This window comes from Curcuma longa, chromosome 18 (assembly GCF_044706935.1).
Source record: "Curcuma longa cultivar G26 ecotype Majalengka, Jawa Barat chromosome 18, ITB_CL_G26_1.1, whole genome shotgun sequence".
NCBI lineage: Eukaryota > Viridiplantae > Streptophyta > Magnoliopsida > Zingiberales > Zingiberaceae > Curcuma > Curcuma longa.
Window position 1 is genome coordinate 1,200,842 of NC_133878.1, and position 15,107 is coordinate 1,215,948.

Here is a 15,107-nt window from a genome sequence, read left to right on the forward strand (position 1 = left end):
TCGTCGTTGATAACTCTTGTGAAGAGTTGTCCAATCGTTGTCAATCATCTCTAGTCGTCTGACGACCATCGATTAATTTTGCAGAAGCTTGTAAAAGCTTCTGAAGATCGTTCTATCTTCGTCAAAAAGAGTTTCGATAATTTATCCTATTTTGGCGGTCAGAGGTTGACTACCAAAAACTACACTGAGAATATGATTACTGATGATAGTTAGAAAACCCCAAAATTTATTACAACAAATATTGTTATGTATTAGGATTTTTCTCTCGTATCAACCGTTGTCGATCGTCGGCTAGTACCGAAGACGATGATGCGACTCATAACTTTAGAAGTCGTCCAAACGAGAGCTTAACGTGAATCACCAATAGAGGTGGAACTTTGACAAAGGCCGCTCGATTGATGCCAACCCCGCTCAACGCCATCTATCAGCTACGCGTAAAATACTTGTTATTCAGAAAAATTTTAAATTCCAGTAATGTCTTGTACCTATTATATCATGTATTTGCATGTGTGTGTTATAATAATTAGATTTAATTATTAATTTATTTTCGTTGCGCATGTTTGCGAAATGTATAAACAACCGTAATGCACCAGGACGATCCCAATAGAAACATTGTCAGCCAAGCCACAAGAGCATCCCTGCCTGTGCTCCATCATCCTTGCTAGTATCTCTTTACCTAGAAGTCCACTGGGCAACGCCAACATCTAGGCTGCAAGGATGCCCCCACGTAAACACTTCTGCTAATCATCCTTGGATCAGGATTATGACAACAGACAACAATAGGGAGATGGTAGGTGTCAGGCGATTAGATATGTGACAGTTGATGATACCTAGTCTAGGTGGCAATGGATCTCCTGTGCAGATCCCCTCTGACAGCAGGGCAATTAGTGATCATTCCTCTACTAGAGGACATGGTATGTCAAGCACACACCCCTATTTTTGACCCTTGATGGCACACGTGTCAGTAGTGTTAGGTCCCCAAGGATATCCGCATCTCCACAATAGTATGATATTGACCACTTTGGGCCTAAGCTCTCATGGTTTTATTCTTGGGCTCTCCCCAAAAGGTCTCATACCAATGGAGATACTTTCCATCCTTTTAAACCCATGATCTTTTCCATATGTTTTAGATGTGGGACTATGTTTGCACCCTTGCAACCCAACAATCCCCCCTTCAAATAAAGGACCACAGGTCCCCCTCAAACGTCATTTTTGATGTTTGAATCCTCGACCCACCAAGACTTTCTGCCCCTCGGTCCACCCGACCTACTAGTACTTCCTGCCTAGCCGCAACTAGGACTTTCTGCCCCTCAGTCCACCCGACCTACTAGGACTTCCTGCCTAGCCGCAACTAGGACTTTCTGCCCCTCGGTCCACCGAACCTACTAGGACTTCCTACCTGGTGTCTGGTCCTCTTGATTCAAATACGGGAGCACCCACTTCCTTTGTTTAAGGTTCAATCCACATGGTTAGATCTGGATCATGGCTCATCCGGCGGTTAGTCCGGTGAAGAGCGGCCTCGCTCTGATACCACTTGTTAGGTCCCCAAGGATGTCTGTATCTCCACAATAGCATGATATTGTCCACTTTAGGCCTAAGCCCTCATGGTTTTGTTCTTAGGATCTCCCCAAAAGGCCTCATACCAATGGAGATACTTTCCATCCTTTTAAACCCATGATTTTTTCCATGTGTTTTAGATGTGGGACTATGTTTGCACCCTTGCAACCTAACAAGTAGTTGGTAAGGGGTATGAAAGCTTATCTCACCACTAGACAAGGAAGAGGAAGGCAGTTGGAGTAGGGAGGAAAAAAGACTAGTGTGAGTAGCCCTAAGTTCAACAAGTTGATCCGCTCAACTGTTGATCTTGTTTCTTCTAAGCTCTTCTCTTGAAGAAGACAACCTTTCCTTTTAGTTCAAACCCTCCTCTTTAGGGAGGTGACCTTCTTCTTCAGCATTGTGTAGACTTAAGCATTGGTGGGGCAAAGCCAACAATGTCAGCCCCGCTCATTGGTATTGATATCATAGATTGGAGGCTTGCTCAGGTGCGACAGACTGTTATCGGAGTGCAGGATTGCTACGGAAGACCAACATGACAACCTGAGATCGAAGACTATCAATATGAATTCGAATTAAGTGGTATAGCCAATAAGGAGGACTGAGAGCAGAAAGAAAGATTTTGATCCGCATCAATATATATAGGAAATAAGAAGGACTGAGAGCAGGAAGGAAAATTTTGATCCGTATCAATATATATATATATATAGACAAATGATATGTTGCACACCCCATGAGCACTATAAAATATATTTTTTAATTTTTTTAGACTTTAAACTTTAGGGTTTACGATTTAGGATTTAAGATTTAATATTTAGAAATTAATTAATTAATTAACTTGTTTAAGAAGAGTCCAATTTGAATATATACATACAAAGAAATGAAGAAAACATTATTTTTCATATTCCATGGACTTTATAACGGTGCCAACCCATGTGACTACTTTAACACCGACTCGGCAGCAACTTGTTTGTTCTTCTGTCATTTTATTTGGTCCGATCGAGATAGACACATTGATTGAGAAAATTAGATTGATTGATGGGGACTTAGCAATCTCTATTTTCTTTTATTCTTCATCTCAATGGCTATTGTTTACCTTCAGTCACAGTAGAGACAAAAACAAGTTGGAAGAGGGCTATCATGCAACAGTTCTTCTTCTTCTTCCTCTTCCTCTTCCTATATGCCTCTTTTTGCAAGAGACCTCTTATTCCTCGGATGATTTTTCTCTTAACATGGAAGGAGAAAAGAAGAAAACCACACCTATAGCAGCTCGAAACATGCATCAAAACACAATCCTCGAAAAGAAAATTCTTTTTTCAAAATGATCTCTAGCTGAGGACCTTTACATATTCTCTATGGTGTCTTCTAGGCTTTAGAACACATCATCACTGATAAATATATATACATCCATCAGGAACATTTTAATCATCAAGACACTGAAAATCAAACCTTAGAACTTTGAACTAGGGGTCTGCTTGGGACTATAAGATCAGATTAACAACTAATTAATTAGCTACATCAGCTAATTAATTTCTTTTGTTGGCATTCATCTTGTTGTTTAGTCGACTCATTGCAATTTAACAACATAATTCAACCATAATTGGAATAACCTAAATCCCGTTTTATCAAATTATTGAGATCGACGAGTTGTCATGGACCCCGTTTTATCAAATTATTGAGATCGACGAGCTTCGCCGTCCGGCCACCGTCGGTTGCTGCCCCGGGCAAGATGGAAGCGCGCTCTCCTAGATAAAGTGGATCGGCCCCCCAATTCAACGTTTTAAGCGCCGGGCTGTTTGACCATTTACTTCGGACGGTAACAACATTTAGCTAGGGTTTGTTAATCCGGGAGGATATATGGATTATTGAAGAGCGAAAACGATTAACAACAGTGGAGAAAAATCAATAGGAAAAAGATCAGAAAATAAAAGAAAAGGACAAGGAATTCCAACTGGCAACGGTTTGGTTGCGATTGTGACAGACTTACAGTCAGTTCGCGAGCTTAATTGTGACTAGGGTAGGGTTGTAATTCATAGTCAATTGGTGAGCATGCCACTTGGGATGGGGTTACATGTATGTATTTGTGACATGTAAAAGTCAATCGGATTTAACCAGGGTACGTAGGTGAAAAATCATGGTCTCGATCGACCGAAGTACCCTCCAATCATCTGACTTCATATCAATCAAAATTAATAACATTTATTATGGTGGTAAAAATTTAGCACTCGGCCAATTGGGTATTGACTCCGGTAGCCCACCTAACCTCAAACGGGCACCTTAGATTAGACCCTCCAAGTCAATCGGACACCCTACAATCAAAGCTGTCAAATGGGTCAACCCATGACGGGGTGAGCCAACCCACTAGAAACCCATTATATGACAGGGCGAGGCGGGCTGACGCACTAACTTGGCAGGTTAGAAAATCTCCAACCCAATCTAATTCAAGGTGGGTTGCGGGTTAGGTGGGCCAACTCATGGATCTATCAAAAAATAAAAAATTTTTTAAAATTTGGACTACAATTTAAATTAATCAAGTTAAAATTTTTAAATTTAAATTTCAATTTAGAAGGGTCAAACATATTAGTTCATTAAATTTTCTACTTTAATTTTAAATTTTAAAGAAAAAAATAAGTTTTTTCAATCCTCGGGCTAACCCAAGCCCACCACGAGCCGACCCATGTGGGTCGCGGGCCTAGGTGGGTCGACCCATCTGAACCCACCTTAAAATAGATTGATACAATTTTCAATCCAATCCATCTAAATTATTTAGACGAGTGGACCAATCCGACAGGCCCAAATTAAATTGACGACTATACCTACGGTCTCTCGGAGAGCCTTTACATAGGTGACCATGAGTAGCCGGTGTATCTTCAATCGTAACCCTCCTATTTCCCTCTAAAACTTGATTTTAAACCATCTTTAGGTCTGTTTCGACCCATGTCTCGAGTTCGTAGTCTCTTTAAGACATCATTCCTAGATAATGATTCTAACTTGAGCTTTTCAAGCTATTTCAAATTCATGTGGATGATGAACACACTACAAGCTTATGGGCTAACTATAAAAAGGTTCAAGTCTTAATTGATAATATTAATTCTATTAATTTAATTAAGAATCATGTATATTATTTTAGAACCAAATATATAGAAGTTAAATATCATTTTGTTAGAGAACATATAACCAACGATGGCTTAAAACTCAAATATGTTAAATCCAAATTTAACATAGTTGATATATTTACTAAACTTTTAGTAGAAGTCGAGTTTAGTATACTTAAAAGAATACTAGGATTATGCAAGATAGGTTCATCAACCTAGATTGACTTTTGTTGATTTCTGGTCATTAGCATATTTTGGATATTATGATTTGCAGTTGCCTTATGTTTGATTTACATGTTTATTTACTGTTGATTCATGTTTGACTTACATGTTTACTCATAGTTGACTTGTGTTTATTTGTTTTATTCTCGACTCATGTTATACTTATTTGACTAGTTTGACTGCTAATGTGACTCTTACTCTTAACTTGTTATACGTGCTATTTTTTTTATTTATAATTGACTCATGCTTAACTTACTATGCATATTTCTCTTTGACTCTACAATCTATCATATACTTGTTTGGCTTGATTTGATAATCACTTAGCCACGTATTCTAAGTTATGCTTTGCAAGTCAAATTTTAAAAAATTGGGTACGTCAATTAGTTTCCATCTTTTTGATATAAATTAAGTCTGTGAAATAGACTAACAAGTTAAACTGAGTGTGCAGATAACATAGGAAAGTCCTACTTGAGGCTAGGTAAAGGAAGTCCTAGTTGATGCTAGGTAAAGGAAGTCCTAATTACGGCTAGGCAAAGGAAGACCAGGTTTGAGGATTAGGCAAGGAAGTCTTGGTCAGGGGGCTAGACAAGAAAAACCCGATTTGAAAGATTGGGTAAGGAAGTCTTAGTCAAGAGGACTAAACAAGAAGTCTTAACATATCAGAGCACCAAGCAGAAAGTCTAGGTGGGTTTGGAGGATCGGACGTCTAGCATTGGAAGTCCTGGAGGTCAAGGATCAAGGCTGAGCAAAAGTTCAACAGGTCTGAAGGATCAGGTTGGCAAAAGATAAGTTCTCCCGAGTGGAGTAAGTGAGGATGCGTTCTCGGAAAGGGAAACAGTAGGCGTCAGTCTGATCTAAAATCAAAACCAAACAGTTTGTCAACCTGTTATACTTTATTTCTGTGCTAACTTGTGATGTAGAAAAGGAGGAAGCTGAAACTTTGTATCCCGGACACTCTTATCTGGATCCAGACGATTGGATGATTCAGTAACTCGGATGTCAATTGATCGAGCCAGTGAGGCGGATGAGGTGACAGAGTCCCAGTGGTCGAGACACCTTAGCCTCTAGGTGCCAAAAAGGCTCCAAGCACTCAGATAAGGATAAGGTGTTGTGGAGTCAAAGTTGATATGGCAACCTCCATGTCAGCATCCAAGGGCCCGGAAGATGCCAAGTTAGCATCGAAAGCAAATCGATGGGATGATGTGGAGGCACCTAGAAGGACTTCCAAGTGCTCGGATCAGCCTTTATAAGCAGCTGCGAGGAAACACTCTAATATAAACTTTCTACATACTACGATGACTTTCTGTGCACGAACAGCCAATCCAATACGTTGTCGTAACATCGAGGAGTTGTACCGACATTTACAATTCTCATCGGTAATCATTACTTATTGCTTTTGTACTTAACATCTTAGGCGGTAAGGATTTATCGTTCCTAACCTATTTTGTAAAGCGACAAACTCCTTCTCATAAGAGGAGAGTTTTTATAGTGGATTATTCATCAGAAACGATCAAGGATCATGGGTCTTGGAGCAGCAGTCTGTGGTTGTGAAGTAAGTAAACAAAAGCGTACTCATTCTTTATTTTTTCGCTGCAGTTTTATTTACGTATTGTGTTGTTACGTACGATTTATTGAAAGAGTAAAAAAGGATAAAATACTATTCACCTCTTCTCTAGCACTCTAACTCAATCCTACAGAAGTTAGCTATATTGAGATCTAACAAGTTTGTGTCAAGCAGAGCAGGTTACTTAACATGAAATAAAGTCATGATTAGGAATCAAGCAAAAGCTAAGTTCTAGCGGAGCTAAATAGTACAAGTCCTGGTTGAGAATTAAACAACTTAAGTCTTGATTGAGAACCAAGCATAAAAAATCCTAGTTAGGAAGTAGGTATTGCAAGACCAAGTCAGTTGAGAGCTGGAAACTTGACCAATCACATTAGATGGGTCAACTGGAAGCTAAAAATCTAGTTAAGATAAGTACAAGTAACTTCAACACTTTAATCATACCCATTATGTGTGTTAATTGCAAGAAGCGAACTTTGATGGGCTCCAAGCGAACAGAAGGGAGTCCAGGTGATTGGTTGGATATAACTCCTAACTGACGGAGTTGGGGTTACTAGGCAATCAGAGTAAGGGGTAAGCTACCGTAGCCTCTAGGTGACCGAGAACGCTTTCAGGCGACCACTAGAGGAAGAAATCCTACGCTCTGGGTGAGACGGTCATGATCAAATTTGACCAAGCTTCAAGTGATCGGAGACCATAGATTACATTATCTATCGGATAAACGTCGCAGCTACGTCAGCAACGTCCAAGTGATCGAATATGATTCACTCCACCGAGGCATGCCACATCATCGTCGACCAAAGCACTGTAAAAAGGAGATTGAGGCAGAGGGCTTCACATCCATTCGCTCAATGTCGTAACTAACTTTGTTCGTGTTGCTCTCCTCAATCTGCTAACGATAACACGTTGTGACTCTACTCTTCAACTTAAGATCAATAACAATTGTTTGTAACTTTTTATTTCATATGTTATCGTACACCTATTTAATATTATTTGTGCTAAACCATCTTTAGATTTTTGAATTTCTCCACCTCTGTGGGCTTTCTGAAAAGAAGAGATTTATAATAAAAATTATATTTTTATTATTGTGTGTGTGTCCACTTCTTTTACTCAAGTTTTACATGTTCTGTCTGATCAGAATCTTCAGTTAACTCCTGTATGTTTTGACTAATAAATATCTAACTTAGATTTGCATGCTTACATTGTCTAATCTAAAGATTTACTATTCATAATTTACATATTCAAATTTATGTCAAGTTAGTTTTCATATATTTTCTACTGTGTTATTTTGTTCAACTTAAATTGTTTACTTAGATTTCCCTAGTTAACTTGTAAAATTCGTAACGTTATTTACTCCACTTTAGCGTCGAGTTCGATCCTACATTATATATGAGAGTTTTAATTTTTTGAGTCTCGCCATACTTGAAAACTCTTAATTCATGATCCTTATCAGTTTAAAAAATTTATTTAAAAAATCCAAACTTCTTTACTTTTAGCACAATTTCATATGCTGATCTAGACTTCTTAATTACTCTACAATATCACTAATAATTTTCTTACACTTTCCTGATTTTATTCATGCTAAAATTTCAAAATCATTTAAGTCATCAATAACTTTCAACCAAAACTTATTAATAGAGCTAGATAAATCAATTTCGGTCCAAACGTTATCCAATAAGTTTCTTTCACTCTCCTAAATCTTACCATCATTAAAAAAAACTCTTGATTTAGGACTCTTATAAGTTTAGAGAAATTATTTTAAAAAATCAAACTTCTTCATACATCATATTTAGACCTAAATACCTTTAATTTATTTTTAAAAATACTAATAGCTTTCTTATACTCTTTTGATCTTCTTAATACTAAAATGTCAGAATTTTAGAAGCATTCATTTAAACCATGAATGAATTTTAACTAAAATTCATCGGTGAACTTAAAAAAGTTAGATTTAGTTCAACTTCAGTCAAATAGGTTCCTTCCATTTCCTTAAATCTTACCATGTCCCAAAACTCTTAACTCATGACCTCTATAAATTTAGAGAAATTGTTTTTAAAATTCAACCTGCTTACTTTTGACTCCTATCATTGAGGTTTAAATCCTAAAATTTATTAATGACTTAAATGCTTTTGAAATCTTAAAACTTTAGCATAAAAAATATCAAGAGAGTGTAAGAAAATTATTGGTGTTGTTCGAAAGTAAATTAGAAATGTGTAGATTCAGATATAATACTATATCCAAAGTAAAGAAAACTAAATTTTTAAAATAATTTTTCTAATCGGATAAGGATAATAAATTAAGAGTTTTTTAGTATGGTGAGATTTAAAAAAGTGAAAGAAACCTATTGAATAAAATTTGAATTGAAATTAATTTATTTAGATCCACCAATAAATTTTGATCAAATTTTATTAATTATTTAAATATTTTTAAAATTCTAATAGTATTAAAATGATGATATTTTAACAAAAGCCACCAAGATAGTGTTATTTTAACCAAAGCAACATGAAAGTAATTTTAATTTTAATTTCTTTTTTATAGTTTTGTTTCACTTTCTTTTTCTCTTAATGAATAATTAAATTTTTATTTTTTATTTGATTTAGTTTGATCAATTTAAATAAAATAATAATAATAATAACAAATTTTTATTTTGATTTAAGACTGTAATAATAGAGAATTTTTTAAAATTAGGTGCATTCGATTCGAGAAATTCATAAAATTGGATGGTGGGAAAATGCCGAATAATTAAAAACAAAGCAGGATTTGTCAAAATAAAGGCAACAACAGTACCGCCCGTGATTCGGACTGTACGGTACGACAGCGACGGCGGCTGTGGAATCTTAAAAAAGCCGACCAGTTGTGACAGTTGGTCGCATATCTGTGTCTTTTTTTTCAGCGAATCGAATTTGTTCGATTTCAGGAAAAAAAATACGAATAATAGAACCGTGGTAAAAATAAATAAATTATTGAAATGAATTAGAAAAAAAGGAATTATTGAATGAATTTTTTTATTTTCTTAATTATTGAACAAACAAGTGTGAGCTGGAATGGGCCCACACAGGGGAGCGTATGAGCTGGGATGATAACAGCGCAGTTATTGTGCGGTGGTGGTGGTGGTGGTGGGTGGGTATATTCCGGTATCCTTATCCGACGTGGCTAAGTAACCGTACAAAATCCCACCACGCACGCGCGGATCACGTGCGAAGACAGCGGAGCGACGCGGTCGACAGCCGCATATGTCTCGGAACCCCCACCGGCTGGAGAGCAGGCGTTCCTGCGGCATTTCATTTCTAAGTCGATGCGGTGGCGCCGGGGTGCGGGGCCCAGGAGTGGGACCGTTTAGGACGGACCCACAGTCCGGCTTCCAAAGCCGTGTGGGACAGGTGCCGGTGGAATTCCACATCCACAGGTAGGGTGGGTGACTCAATCGTCCAACGATGATAGCTCCCCAAGGCACAAGCGAGCAGGGCCGGCCGGGCCCACCGATTAAAGCTGCCTCCCGTGGTACCTCTAGCAGGACCAGGAAATCCACTTCACCCACGCTCTGTTACATGGAAAAACGGATTTTATTTAGCCCCCTTCGTTTGTTTCTCTCTGTGCGAATTTGTTGGCGGGATTAGCGCCATAAATAGCGCAACGTGGGTGGCCCCCACGTCTCGGATATTACGGTACTCGTACAACTGGGACTACGGACTCGCTTACGGAGGAGCCTCTGACTCGTCCTGGACACCGTCCAGGAATCTTCATCCGTTACACCGGCGCCACGTTGGCCTTCCCGATTTCTTAAAATTCAGGAGGACGGTTCGTTAGAGGAATGCCGATTTGTATTTTTCAGGGGATCGCTCACTCTTACGGAGTGTACCTGTCAAGTACTCTTCCCTCCTCCTCCTCGTTTTATTTTAGTAAAAAGGTTGAGATTAAACACGCTTGCCTTTTTTTTTTCTTTTTCTTTTTTCGGATAATAATGGAGAAGCGGTTATTTAAATAGTCGAGCCAACACCCACATCTGCCCTCGTGCTCTGTTCCTTTCCTCCTTCGTTTCCGTCCTCGACCTCCAAAAGCACGCGGATTTTGGTCCTCCGGAAGGCGATGATACCGATGCGGTTCGTCCGGCGGCTGTCTCGGGTGGCGGATTCGACGTCGCAGTGCGCCTCGCCGCCTGCGGCGAAGGGGCGCGCTGGGCGACGGAAGCTCCGGGCGGTGCCCGAGGGGCACGTGCCGATGTGCGTCGGCGAGGAGATGGAGCGATTCGCGGTCCCCGCCGAGGTTCTCGGCCGGCCGGCCTTCCTCGAGCTCCTCCGCCGATCCGCCCAGGAGTACGGCTACGAGCAGAGCGGCGTTCTCCGGATCCCCTGCCCCGTCCCGCTCTTCAGCCGACTACTCGTCCTCTCGTCCGCCTCCGACGCCGCGGGCGAAATTGCTCTGGACGAGTTACTCCGTTCGTTGCCAGAAGACATCCCGTCGTCTTCACCGGCCGACCTGAGGCTCTAAACTAGGGTTCCGGCGCCTCTTACTTAAGACTATTTTTCTGTGTCTGTGCAAGTGTACATATGCTATGCTGGTGCTGCGCCTTAATTAGGGCAACGGAGGGCTGTTCGGCGAATTAATATTTTTCCATTGCGCATTATTTTTTTTTTCCTTTAAAAAGAAGGAATACAAGGTTGATGCGGTAATGGATAGTGAATATGCTTAAAGAAATTGTTTTGGTGTGAGATTAATAAACGGTTTCTTAACTTACCCCCATTTTGTTCTATATATATATATATATATATATATATATATATATATATATATTCTTTTTAAAAATATTTTTAAATTTTTTCTAATTTTTTGCTTAAAAAATGATGTTCATAATCATTTATTAAAGAAAACAGAGTATGCTGTTAAATTCTTCACAGCACACTACTTTATGTCTCACAAATTATTTTTAATTATTTTTTCATTAATAAATCGTGGAGTATTAAAATACTATCCTATTTCAAAGATGTCTTTTTTTTTTGATAAATCTTTTTTGGGATGATCGGTCCGGCTGAAGTTTTCCACTAGCCATCAAGGATAAATCGAGAAGTGCACGTAGCGGCCAGCGCAGACATCCAGCATCCTTTGATTGCGCTCTCCATTTAGAAAAAAAATTCTTACAAATACGTTGTAGCTAGGATCGAACCATAGGTACCTGAGTGACAACCTAGATGTTCTACCGCGACATCATTACCCCGGGAACAATGAATATACAGAAGTTATGGCTTTGATTATTAGTTGATGAATCAAAAACCATTTTACAAACTCGAATCTCTAAATTATAAAAAATAAAATAAATTTTTGAATAAATAATAAATATTATTTTATATATTTTTGTTTGCATTTTATAGATTATCATATTACAAAACCTATTTAGGCTTTAAATATTACTTGATTATGTGTATGTTATAATACATATTTTTTGATAATCAAGTATTCAATTTTTTTTTTTAATCTTGAAAATGATCTTGCATAAATTTTCTTATTAGACTAAATTAATCTGAAGTATGTCGTAATTAAAAATCGATCTGTTGATACCTAATTAACTATGAAAATGTCTTATTATTCATCGTAATGCCACGACAATTGCTCTAACATCATACAAGCAATGCTAGCCTTAGAATATGATTTTTTTTTTTTCATAATAGTCTCTTTTGTGTTTGTGGAAGACTAAAAAAATCAATAAGAATACCAAAATTATGATTTTGGGAATCGAATAAAATTTTAAATTAATTGCCTGATTTTTTTGGAATATTCAACATTAGCTTGAAATTATTTTACAAGCCCACATCACTCTTACTGGATTGGGCCGAAACCAACTCCGACAATATACGACACACCCAATTCGTTCTTATGTCAAATAAATAATTTCATAAAACTCTAAAAAAAATTTAAATTTAATAAAAATGATTTTAAGTTCTGAAAATAATTTTAGGACTTCTTTTGTCAAAATAACTGAATCCTAAAATGCATAAATTTAAAAAAAATATTTTAAAATAATAAGAATTTTAAAATGATTTCCAATTGTCAAATTTGATTTTTAAAGAGTATATTATTTTATAGAAACATATATATATAAAAAAAATTAAAATTTTCCAAAATCTCAAAATGAAAATTTAAAATTTTCCAATTGTCAGAGGTTTTTATTTTCACTCAGTCAGAATCCGTCTGGTAGATCGGTAATTCTAACCGTCGCAATCGCAGCATCCTCACAACTGCACCAAGATGGAGACAGGTCTCTATACAAAGCCGGAGGCGGTCTTCGTACCGAGCTGTAGGCGGGTCTTCGTACCAGTCTTATTTGTACTAAGTCGGGGCGGATCTTCAAACCATGCCAAAGGCGGGTCTCTGTACCAATCTTCATATCGAGTCATCAGCGGAGGGTCTCTAGCTATACCAGTCTTCATGGCGAGCCAATGGAGGATCTCTGAACCGTGTTGGAGGCTGGTCTTCAAACCGAGCTGGAGGTGGGTCTTTGAACCGAGCTGGAGGTGGGTCTCCGAATCGAGCCAGAGGCGGATCTCTATACCAGTCTTCGTACTGAGCTGGTGGAGGGTCTCCATACTAGTCTCCAAACTGAGTCGGCTGCCCGTCTCTGAGCCAAGCCAACTACCAGGCTCTGAGCTAAGCTGGCTGCCAGTCTTCAAGGCAAACTGGCTACTAGTCTCCAAGCCGAGCTGACTGCTAGTCTCCGAGTTGACTAAGCCGACAGTGCGTCTCGGAACCGAGCTAGTGTCGAGTGCATTGGGCTCCAACCAATGCAACCCATAATTTTTAGATTAATATATTAAACTTAAATTTAAAAATTAAAATAGCTCAACCTAGTTGAAAATAGCCCAGTCAATCGTAAGCCAAGCCCAACCCTACTCAATAAATGCTGTCATTTCAATTAATGGAAGAAAAAAAAAGGCTTTCTGTTGTTTGTCATTTGACGCATTAAGGAGCAGTAGACCGTAGAAAGCATAGTCTCAGAATAGCAATAGGGGCTGCTCGGTTGATTTTCGTTTTTTAAGTCGTACAACGTCATGAGTTAAAGGTCATCTTCTTTCCTCTCTGTTCCTTTTTCCAGTTTAGCTATTGGATTCTATTTTGCAACTTTTTTCTTAGTTACAACCGCTACACCAATTTTTGAAGCTTGCTATTTGTTTTTTCTTTCAATTTACATTGTTCCCTTAACCGTTAACCCTATTAAAGTAACCTTATTACATTATTTCCTTATTGAAGATTTTACATTAAAGAGAAAATGTAAATAGGTAGGTATAAGTAGATAAATTAACATTGCCAAATGCATTATATTTTTAATTTACATATTTGTTCCCTTTTAAGTTCTTTTTATATTTCAGTATTGCACTGGGTTTTACGGGTAGGTAGTTGGCTTCTCTTATCCTGAAGTGGCAAATTATATGTAATTTTAAACTTTTAGTTATGATTTTATTTGAAATTATTTAAAAATTTTAAATTATCTGAAAAATATGATTCTAATATTTGAGAATGTTATGATATTATAAATTGATTTATTATTGTGTTTGAGTTTGTTATAATTGATTGGTAGTCATTTTTTTGTTCTTAGATTATAAATAAATAATTTGTAGTTGTTTTTTGTCCTTAAATTATAAATGGAACACCAACAACCTTTAAATAAAAAGTCAAAAATATTATTGTCATTTTTTAGAAAGTTCAATCTGAATATGATAATTAATCGCAATGTGATATACCTCTTAGACAAGTAGTTGGTGTTGGTGCAAGAAGCACTAAGATCTTGCCTGAAATTTCGATGTTTGACAATACACCTAGATTTGATCAGTTTGACTAAGGGGTTGATCCAAACAGGAGTTGATGTTTGGATGAAGTGAGTGAAGTCTAGTCAGACTAGATGACTAGCGAGAAGCCTAGTCGGTTAGACTAGGCAGTGGAAGTCCTGATCTGGACGATCGGGCAAGGGAAGTCCTGGTGAGTAAAGCTAGGCAAAGGGAAGTCTTGGTTTGGAGGATCAGGCGGAAGTCTTGGCAGAGTCGAAGCACCAGGTGAAGTCTGGGCTGGTCTGGAAGACCGAGTCGCAGCAAAAGTCTGGGCTGATCTGGAGGATCGAGTCATAGCAGAAGTCTGGGTTGGTCAGAGAGGACCGAGCCGCAGCACAATCCTGGGGGCTGAGGACAGAGTCGAGCAAAAGTCCAACAAGTCAGGAGGACTTGGTTGACATAAATTCTCCCGAGTGGAGTGGGTAAGGGCGCGTTTCCGGAGTAGAACAATAGGCGTTAGACTAACCCAGGATTTCGGTAGAAATCTGAAGTTAGACCCACAAAGTAAAGTTTATGTTCTTTTGTTTGGTTGTATACTTGTCTTGCATGAACCAGGAGCTGGAAGCAAGATGGAGAAAGCAGAGATGAAGCAAACAAAGGCAGTTGAACCAAGTCCGGGGTCAACTCAGGTCAAACCTGAGTCAAAGTGACTCAAGTCCACTCGAGATGGAGTCAAATCGACTTGAGTTGGTATTCAAGTCGACCTGAGCACAAGATAAAAGTCGCGGAAGCAACGCTCATCAAGATATGCCATGTCAGCTTCGAGTCGACTTGAGTAAGGATTCTAGTCGACTTGAAGGTCAAGTCAGCTGTGGAGAAAGTGGATCGGGCTTACGTGGAGTCGACTGGAGAATTGGCCTA

The 15,107-nt window shown here is 38.4% G+C and overlaps 1 protein-coding gene across 1 annotated transcript; it reads left to right on the forward strand.

The window, feature by feature from the left end:
* Nucleotides 1-10,453: 10,453 nt before the first annotated feature.
* Nucleotides 10,454-11,166, forward strand: LOC141812243 (auxin-responsive protein SAUR71-like). The gene has a single exon (XM_074700297.1). It carries the CDS (start codon nucleotides 10,519-10,521, stop codon nucleotides 10,918-10,920), a length of 402 nt encoding a protein of 133 aa, XP_074556398.1. The 5' UTR covers nucleotides 10,454-10,518; the 3' UTR covers nucleotides 10,921-11,166.
* Nucleotides 11,167-15,107: the final 3,941 nt, after the last annotated feature.

Bases quoted from the DNA above. Each gene is read 5' to 3' on its own strand.
- LOC141812243 (XM_074700297.1), top strand. From the start codon at position 10,519: ATGATACCGATGCGGTTCGTCCGGCGGCTGTCTCGGGTGGCGGATTCG.